This window comes from Orbicella faveolata, unplaced genomic scaffold (genome assembly GCF_042242905.1).
Source record: "Orbicella faveolata isolate gen_17 unplaced genomic scaffold, um_ofav_v1 contig_46, whole genome shotgun sequence".
Lineage (NCBI taxonomy): Eukaryota > Metazoa > Cnidaria > Anthozoa > Scleractinia > Merulinidae > Orbicella > Orbicella faveolata.
Window position 1 is genome coordinate 19,696,131 of NW_028301576.1, and position 9,972 is coordinate 19,706,102.

The following is a 9,972-nucleotide window of genomic DNA, read 5'->3' on the forward strand; positions in this document are numbered from 1 at the left end:
GGTTGTTATCAGAATAGTGAGATATATTTTCGGTCGTTTTATGATGCAGTTACTTGAGAAGTAACTATATTAAGTAGCTACATCGTGAGACGAGCGACAATTTTAACACATTGATCACCGCAATGAACAATCTTTCCACAAGGTGTACAGATGCAAGATCATGTCTGCCGGAATACATAAGCAAGTCACGAGTAAAAAACGTCGCAGATAATGGTGTGTAATTCAAATGTGAGCGTGATTTCAAGGGGCTCATTAAATACGACGTTAGCACGGGCGACACGTCTTTGCTGAGGCCTGGTTCACACTAGCGACATGACGACGTAATGACGTTACGACATGATTGATTGCTTATGTTGGTAATGTGAACATCGACATAAAGACATAACGAAAAGATGCGTTTTTTCGAGTCGTCATGTTTATGTTGTTATGTTGCTATTATGTCATTAGTGACATTTAAAACGACCGTTTTCAGCGGAAACTTCAAACGGCAAACCATTAGAGGTCACGTGACCAAGCACTGCGGTCACGTTTGGAGCTCTCGACCGGCGCGGGTTTTCAACGCTGAGAAGTAGGCTTTCATTTAACTGAACCATTTTTTTCCTGAATTTTTGTTTATACCACGTGCCCAGTAAAAAAAAAAAAGAAAAAAAAAAAGTAAACCAGTCTTTTTGGTACAAGTTTAGACATAACGTTTAAGCCAATGACTGGAAATGGGACTTTTTGCTGCCATTTAAAAACCAAACACTGCTGTTGCCTGAAAATTCAATATGGCGGCCTCTTCAAGTGAAATTACTCTTTCATGTTTTCTAGCTAAACCGATAGGAGTCGTAAACGTCTAATACCAAACGCCCAACCTGAAACTGCCGTTTGCGGTTTGCCGTTTAAGAAAACCTTGGTGCTAAATGTCTCTGTTATGTCAGGATGTTCACACTACAAACACAGTGCCATAACGTCCATCTTATGTCGTTATGTCGCTAGTGTGAACTGGGATTAAGAAACAAATTTAACGACTGCAAACCTCTCACGAAAAGGACATTTTTTTCCATGGAAAGCAAATATCTGTGCAAAATCACAGGCCTTCAAGAAACAAGGGCAGTTCAAGGATGATTAAGGAAAACCTTGTCCTGTCCTACCGTTCTCTCTGTCACGCAACGCTACGTTTTCTTCTTAGAGTGTTACGTTGCGTTACAGAGAGATGGCCAGAACGGTCTTATGAAAATCAAGCCCTCAAGTCAGTTGACAACTACGAGGACAGATCTCTATATAATCCTGGTAAAAACGCGCAGGACTGTCCCTCTTTGTTGTCCTGATCGTTTCCTGGGGTTTCCTGCTTTGCGATTTTTCCACCAATCAAAGAGCCACCTTCTGCGCCCGCTTCATCGCTACCAAGTGCCCTCTTTCGGGCACTGGCGCGGAGATTGTACGGAGACGAAGAAGTTAACGTTTGTGACGGGTCATCGTCGCGTGAATTACCACCGGCAGACTGTTGATTTGATGTGGTGAGGTTCTTTTCTTGTGAAGACTGGACAGGGTTTTCAGTTGGGGGGTTGAGAAACTGAAAAATATAGAGAGACAATTTCTTAGTGAAGCGTCACAAATGTTGAACGCTTTAAAGGAAATGAACTAGCTTGAATTAGCTCTTATTAACCGAGCGGGAGGTCTGTATGGGAGAATCTTGACCGAGGTCGTGAGGACAGACCGAACGCAGTGAGATCTGTGCAGGCGACCCGCCAGGCGAAGTCAAGATTCTCCCGTACAGACCGACTAAGCTCGGTTAATAAGGTGTTTATTATATGGCAGTGAAACAAGAACAGTTTAATTCGTTTAATGTAACTGGTTTGTAGGGAGCTGACGTTTTGCTTACGAACGGCGATGAGCTGAGCTTAATTCTGCCAAAGTTTGCTCGTCCTGTTTACTTTTTTTTCTCATCAGGCTGTTTGGTAGTTCGATAAATAAATGCTGTCAGAAAGTAGTCAATATTCTTGTAATTACGTTTGCAACTTTTTCACCGCAAAACATTACCGGTCTAGACGCCGCTCTAGATGGGAAAATCTAGACCGCTTTCAATATCGATTTCAGCCAATCAAATTCGTGAATTCGGTAGTTCCCAGTCCTTGTGAGACACAGCCATATAATAATAAGGGATACTGACAAGGCGAGAGTCAGAGTGATGAGGAAGAAATGGACTCAATCAAAGTAAAATTTTCTCGTAAAAAATAAATTTAAAGTAATCGGGCAATTGTTTTGGTTTTGGTTTTACTCTGGTTTGAGATTGGCTGAGTAGTCTAATTGGGAAGTAATTGTTTTGGTTTTGGTTTTACTCTGGTTTGAGATTGGCTGAGTAGTCTAATTGGGAAGTAATTGTTTTGGTTTTGGTTTTACTCTGGTTTGAGATTGGCTGAGTAGTCTAATTGGGAAGTAATTGTTTTGGTTTTGGTTTTACTCTGGTTTGAGATTGGCTGAGTAGTCCAATTGGGAAGTAATTGTTTTGGTTTTGGTTTTACTCTGGTTTGAGATTGGCTGAGTAGTCTAATTGGGAAGTAATTGTTTTGGTTTTGGTTTTACTCTGGTTTGAGATTGGCTGAGTAGTCTAATTGGGAAGTAATTGTTTTGGTTTTGGTTTTACTCTGGTTTGAGATTGGCTGAGTAGTCTAATTGGGAAGTAATTGGTTTGGTTTTGGTTTTACGACTCTTAAAAACTGCTCTAAAAACTAACAATAATAATATTAAGGTATTAACTAATGGCTAGTTTGCCAGTTAAGCGACAAGCGAATTGCAAATCGGGGTTAGAAAACTTCACATACTGTAAGCAGTGCAAAACATACACAAAAAGAAAATTAAGTGAACGGGTTACATTCTGGTTTTTGCGATAACACGCAACGCAAAAGCTTGGAAATTCAAATGTGCGCTGTTACAAAACGAAGAACCCCGTCGAGCTAAAACGTTGTAAAACGTGAAGTTCCTAAAGGTCTTATCTGATGAGAATAAAACCTGAGCGGCAAGGTAATTTTTAATTTTGGGATATGACTACGTCTCGGGAAAACCGGCAATACAAGAAAATTCTTGTCGTTCCCGTGAAGACATATCAAAACTCGACTCACGACATTTTTAGCCGATACAATTCAGTTATTTAAAAGTCATGCTAAGAGAAGTTAAGCTAAGAGTGTCATAAAACCAAAACCAACGAAAAATCTCTAGCCAATCACAAAGGACACAGAAAACACAGTGAACCAATCAAAACTCGAAGTAATGTAACTACATGTTGCTAACGCTAGGCGCGGGTAAACGGGTGCGAGAGAGACACGACTAGTTTTGCTTTTACTTCTAATTGGACGAAAAAGTGGCGCGCGTTTTTTAAGCCAAACGCGTAGCGCGGTGATGCAAAACCATTCACTTTTCGACACTCAAATTAAATGAAAACCGCCCTATTTCTAAAGCCGAGGGCACATGCAATAAGAAATAACCAATTACCGCTTGCAGAAGCCGGTCTGTTTCCTCTGTTAAGGCATCATGGGAGAATCTGCAGTGGTCACCGTCCCGGCATCTTGAGGTGTGAAAGAACTTACATGGAAACGAACTTGGAAAAAGTTAAGGAATCTGCCATATGAGGTCTGACAAAGTCACATCAAATACCCTTCACAACCACCCCTTATGCGCCACATTCGTACACTCGGTATTGGACTGGAACTAGCTTGCAAATGAGGCTAATGCGGGGGAGTCTTTTCAAATCCAAATGGCATAAATCTCTGTTCAATGATACCCCCTCGCATGAGCCTCCATTGCAAGCTAGTTCCAGTCTAATACCGAGAATACCAATATGGCATCCATCGGGTACTCTTTTTCCAATCGGTTTTCCGCTCTCCTATTACATTTCTATTACATTTTCAGAGGAATCTATCACATGTACTGTAAGAGAATTTACCTCGGTCTTTAAATAATTTACATTTTTGTGGTGAAGAGAAGATGAGTTAGACCACAGAAAAACTTGTCTCAACTGAAAAGGCCATACCACGTGTATTCAGTACTATTTCTTGAAAGATTCATCTTGCAAGCATTCCATTTTCAAATTGTCTTTTCCTCGCGTTTGAAAGCAAGCAATTCTTAACCCAGGGTTGATCACCAACTTGAAGTTGGTAGAGAAAAATGAATTCTAAATCTACATTCTCCCTTGTTTGAGGCGAGACGCAACGCGTCAAAAAGGATATTGTGCATAAAAATGCAATCTTCTCCCGCAAAACAGTTGTCTGCAGCGTGCATATAAAACCTGCAAATTTCTTTTCTCTTTATTAGAGCTGATCTGTCATGACGAAACGAACAATCGCTGCCCTAAAGAAGAAAAAACCGATTTACTTATTATTATTTTACTAAGGTAAAGTCAGAAACACAAAAGAAATTTCGAAAATGATTTTCGTAAAATACAGTACTCCTCAAGGAGAATTCCAACCTCGATCCCAGGCTATCTCTCCTTTTCCTCCCTTGTCGTTGAACGACAAGGAGGCACAGGAGAGAGAGAGAGCCTCTGGAAATGAGGTTGCGAGAATTCGTGACATGTACTGTACAGTGGAATCAGGAATTTTCGAATCTCCAAGGGATACGAACCTTGGTTTGACAAATAGGGTCTAAAATGACAGTGTTCGGCTGAGGGGAGTGCGAGAAATTGGGATTCCGCTGTATACAGTTTGCTAGCCCGTGAACAGGCTCCGGCAAGTGGCTCCGACTGGAATAGCCGAGAAGGAACTGGTTGAGAGTGAAGTGGCCCAGGGAGGAATGGGGTGGGGTCTGGGGAGTCGTCTCGCTTCCTTTCTCTCCCCTCCCTTCTCTTCTCTTTCTTTACGCTTTCTCCTCGCCTCGTCCTCGACTAGAGAGCCTGTTCTCAGGCTAATCGTTTGCACTCAAAACTGTTAAATTCTGCTTATACCTTCCTGCACTTTCCTTCTCTGTAAAACGCGCAGATTGGTTTAGGGAGTTCCACGAAAACTCGTCTCGCTGCTCTAGGTGGCGGCTCTCCTCTTCGGATTCTCTCCAGCGCTTCAGCTTTTCTTTTGGCTTTCTTCATCTTCTTGGAATGTTGGCCGCCTCGACGCTTCTTCAAAAACAGCTGGGAAGACATTATTTTGTGATCAAAGTTTAACTGAGACGACTTGTGACAAACTGACAATAGTTACTAGTATGACCATGCTTAACATCTAACATTTTCCTTCTTATAACCACACTTATTAGCTCCGTGAGCGGGCAAGATGAATCAAATCCTGCGGGGTGATTGGCTACTCGAGCGGGCAAGATGGAGCTATCTTGGACTACCCGGACTACCCGCCGTGTCCCGTAAGAGAAATTTCCCCGAAAACCATATAAGAAATCCTTTATTGACCAAGTTTGTTCGGTCAAGATGGCTGGATATTGGCCACGTTCTTTTTTTGCAAGTTTATAGACCGACGGTCCCTAAACTTGCAAAAAAAGAACTCAACCAATATCCAGCCATCTTGACCTCACACTTGGTCAATAACCCATATTTGGTGCTTTTGACGTTACTGACTTTGATGTAGCGGTAAAGTAATTATGCAAAACGTAAGTAACATGTGAATCTACTCCGACTAGTAGATGATCTTAAAATGTAGCTCACGGCGAGTTTAGTATCTACCGGAGTGCAAAAGGTCAAGGTTTCGACTCCCATTTACTCTACTTGGTACTCAGAATTGTCTCTTTTTAATCCTCTCTCCGAGTCAAACTCAGTTAGTTAAAGGAACTACGTCACGGGTTGCGCATTTTGAAAAGTTTGGCCTCAATTGTTCAAGTTCGTCGTTTGTAATCCGCGTTAATCTTCTCCATCCTTAATTATCTTTGTTCCTTTACGCTTCATTATTATCTCCTTGGCCTGTTTCTATCTTGGTAAACTACTATTTTCGGGTTTCCTTCGATTTGAAGGTAATTTAGTATGTGGCCAAAATACATGTAATTCAACATTCCGTGACTGAGTTCCTTTGATGAAAGAAAAAAGCTATTACCAGATAGATTTTTATTGCTTATAGAATTCCTTCTTCTCCTCAGTTATTTTTCCGCCAACAAGAAACAAAAAACAAACAAACAAACAAACACAAAAAACAGTAAGAGAAAAACATTTCTGCATAAACACAGAGGCGCGATACGAGTTTTGCACGTGAAGTCAAGCTACGAATTGTGTTTCATAAGGTCAACGTTGATATGATTTGCTAGGAAACAGAAATTCAGGAGCAGAAATTAATCTATTTGGTAAATTTGGCTAAATTAAACGCGAGACAAGATTGCTGGCCAGCAGTCTCCCTCAGAGTGAGTTTGGGGTGGCCAGGGGATTTGTGCAGGGCAGTCTGGATTTTACAGCTCGGCTTCGGGTGTCAAATCATTCCGCATTTGCTGCTGGACAGATCTTGTTTTCTCCCAGCCCACCCATCCCCCTTCGGTTTGAGGGTAAGGATGTGGTAAGTATCCTGTGTTTCCACTGTTTGTTCAATGTGACGGTGTCTAGTGATTGCTGCTCACACGGTTGTCATGGATACCCCATGCGCTCAGTTTAGTTTGCTCTCGGGCTCCACCATCCTTTCAGGCACCATTCCCCAAGCTCATCGTTTGTTGATGAATTTAAATGCTTCTACATGTAATTACCTTTTCATTAGCTGCGACTGTCAGGTCCACAGCAAAAGAAGATACCATCGATAGAAGTGAACCGTCTTCCAATGTACCTTCCTTTGGCGGATTGTTTGGAGGAAGCTTCAGTGCACCAGGCTTGGATTTTAGAACAGCTTCTGTGGATTTATCCCCTGTACCAGGCTCTAGTTTTGTACCTGCCTTCTGAGATGTTAGGGTAAGTTTCTGTGTGCCTTTGAAGTCCTTTTTTGTTCCAGCTGGATCATGGCTTCTGTTCTGAACATGCCCTTTTGCAACCTAAGCGTTAACAAGGGAGAGATTCCATTAACACTTCACTACCAATATGGGAACATAAATTCTCCCTGCTAATGGCTAGTCATTTATTTTGATATTGTTACTGAGAATTTCCAGGGTGCAAAGAAAAACAATTTTTGAGCTTGCTCTTGAGGAAATGTTAAACTGTAGGCATTCTCACTAGTCCCACCAAAACTTTCTTTGATATGACTGTTAAAACTTGACTGCCTTGTCTATGAAAAGTTGTTTTTTAAATGAGCTCAAACCATCACTCATCGTGCAGTTGGTCAGAATCTGCTAACCCTACTGTAAAATCCACCAGTCCCGGGCTATTGGACACAACTTTCTTTGCATGCTGATTTGTCTTTTTTTCTTTAAGGGCCATTAACTGGGTCATTGAGCAATGGTTCTTTCCTACCAGAGGAGCATTGTGTGAAAATCCCAATGGTGGTTAAAGTTTGCTAGCATTTTCATTAAAAAATATCAAGGACTGCCAAGGAGATCATTCCAAAATCAAATCTGTTAATCAACCTACAATTTATTAAATGATGCAATTATAGTCACATTTAACCTGCAAGTATGCACATTGTTTGAGCAGTATAAAGGAAAACTTTTTTGCCATTGTGAGACATTCAGGATTTACATGCACATGTACAAATGTAGGGGCAGCAAATTTCAAGGCCTTTCAAGCAATGAATTCAGTTTTCAAGACCTCTTAAGGTCTTAATTTTGCCTTTCAAGCTCAATAAGTTGAACTTTAATTGAATGTATAAATATGCACAGTCATTCATGCGTGAACCCAGCATCATGCATGTGCTTGAATGCACGCACCTGTTTTGCTGCCTTGGCCCTTTTCTTGGAAGCTTTCTTTCTCTGGTTTTTTGCCTTCCGTTTCTCCCTCTGCAGCTTTCTTCTTGATTGTTTCACTCTTGCACCAATTGTAGTGTCTTGGTAGGATGTTATTCCGCCTGTAGCTGATTCAGTATCAGAGTCCAAATTCATATCCTCAGCTTCGTAATCGCTCTTAAGTTCATCTTCCTTCTCATCAGAATCACTGTCATTGACAGGGTAAACATCATATTCATCTTCCCCTTCTGAAGTTGAATCATCCATTATAAGCTCAGCATATTCCTCACTGGTATCATCCACTTGGTTGTCTTTGACATAAACATCATTGTCATCATCATCATTATCACTGTCATCATCAACTTCATCACTGTCATTGCCGTTATCCTCCTTATCATCAGTACTGGATGAACTTACACAGTCACTCCTTTTATCATCATTGTCATTGACAGCAGTATCATCACAGCCTTTTGTATTGGTCTCTGTTATTTCCTCAGTACTATTAGCAGGGACATTCTGCTCATCATTGTAACAATTACTTTCATTGTCCTTATCACCAAAATCATTAAGATGTCTGTCCTCTTTGTCATTAACAAGTTTTTCTGAAGGGTTGCTCCCACTGGTATTCTTCTCACTAGGTTCTCTGGCAGACTGACCTTCCTTATTATTGGCCGGGGTTTGTTTCATAATGGAACTTTGTGCGACTAATTTATGTGGCAAATCAGCTGATTTCTCCATGATAATGGGGCTATCCATAGTTATTAGCTGAGGGTCTACAACGACGATGCCTTGTGGCCTTGGTTCCGTCTTAGTTTTTTCCAAAGGGTCCTTAAAGATTGTCATTTCTTCTGGGTCTAAAACAGGTGGCATCCCATCAAGATCGTCACAAAGGGCCCTTTCAAGATTTTCACTAAGCCTTAGGTCTTCACTGTTACCTTCACTGTCTTTGGCAATAGCAGCTTTCCCATAAGAGTCACTTTTCGGGCCTGATGTGAACTCCCCTTGATGTTCTTTATTAGATACCTTCTCAGAGCCCTTATCCAGAATTACCTCAGGAACCTCACTAAGTAAATTAATGCTTTCATCTGCTTTAGGTGTGGCACTTGGACAGGTATTGCTGTCAGATTCATTAAAATTGTCATTTGAATTTCCATATGAGGTGTTGTGACTTTTTTCTGATACTGCAGTATCACAGTGGGTTAACGGGACCTGTTTTACCTCACAATCCTCTGTTAAAACTTCTGTTCCAGACCCTCTGTTGTCCCGGCTGGAAACTTTTGTCTCTAAATTATCTGCTTCAAAACCAGAGTTGATTGAACCCTCTTTCTTTGCAAGCTCCTGATCGTCATGAGTTTCTTTGAAACTTGGATTTTCCACAATTTCCTGAATGCTTCTCTCACAAACATCACAAGCTGCATCTCTGCCTTCCAGACTGCTCATTAAACATACATTAGTATCAGAAAACGTGCTTTTTCCACCACCTTCGACAGACTCCTGTCTTCTGGGCTGAAGGGGAGGAATGGTTACTAAGGACCCTCCTCTCATTACTTTCTTAACCCTGGGCTTTGGTTTCAATGGAGGGGGAACCTGAATTTCTTCACAGCTTTGCTTTCGTGAAAGTACAGTACATAGCATATCACCGTTCTTAGTGCTACGAATTGCGGGATTTGCTGTTGGTTCTTTTACTTGTTTTCCCCTGCTTTCAATAATTTTCACTTCTTTATCGGTATTACTAACGATGTTACAAGGGGAAACATTAGCTGAAGCAGAAGAAGTGCTACGCCCTTGTACAGTTCCAAAAGTTAACATGCTTTGCTTAGATGCCGCACTCTGGAAATCATGACTACTTTTCCCCATTCCTGCCGCTACCTTTGCCTGGGTGACTTTCAACAAGAAGTCTGGGATCATTAGATAATTTGTCCGCAAGAATTCGTCGAGTGTTGGACGGGCGGTAGCCGAGTGAAGTGAAGACTGTCTGACTGTCTCCCTAGAAGTTTCTGGTCGGGGCCAAGGTTCTTCACTTGGAGGTAGCGGAGGTGGAGCCTTGGCAAAAAGGTCCTTTAGTGGCATTTTGTAAAACGATAAAACCTAAAATCCCACGAAATGCGACCACGATTCACAATAGTCCGTCCGCCCCTGGCCCGTCCGCCATCTTGATTGTAACGCTGACCAGTAACGAACGAATACTCGCACACGTGCTTATTTGTCAGTTAG

General features: G+C 41.6%; 1 protein-coding gene across 1 annotated transcript; it reads right to left on the minus strand.

The window, feature by feature from the left end:
- Positions 1 to 95: 95 nt before the first annotated feature.
- On the minus strand, positions 96 to 9,954 carry LOC110059093 (uncharacterized). The gene is made up of 6 exons (XM_089277318.1): positions 7,744 to 9,954; positions 6,637 to 6,915; positions 4,919 to 5,098; positions 4,206 to 4,326; positions 3,472 to 3,578; positions 96 to 1,555 (listed from the first exon to the last, which is right to left on the minus strand). The coding sequence occupies exons 1-6, from the start codon at positions 9,826 to 9,828 to the stop codon at positions 1,244 to 1,246; spliced, it is 3,084 nt and encodes a 1,027-aa protein (XP_089133444.1). The 5' UTR covers positions 9,829 to 9,954; the 3' UTR covers positions 96 to 1,243.
- Positions 9,955 to 9,972: the final 18 nt, after the last annotated feature.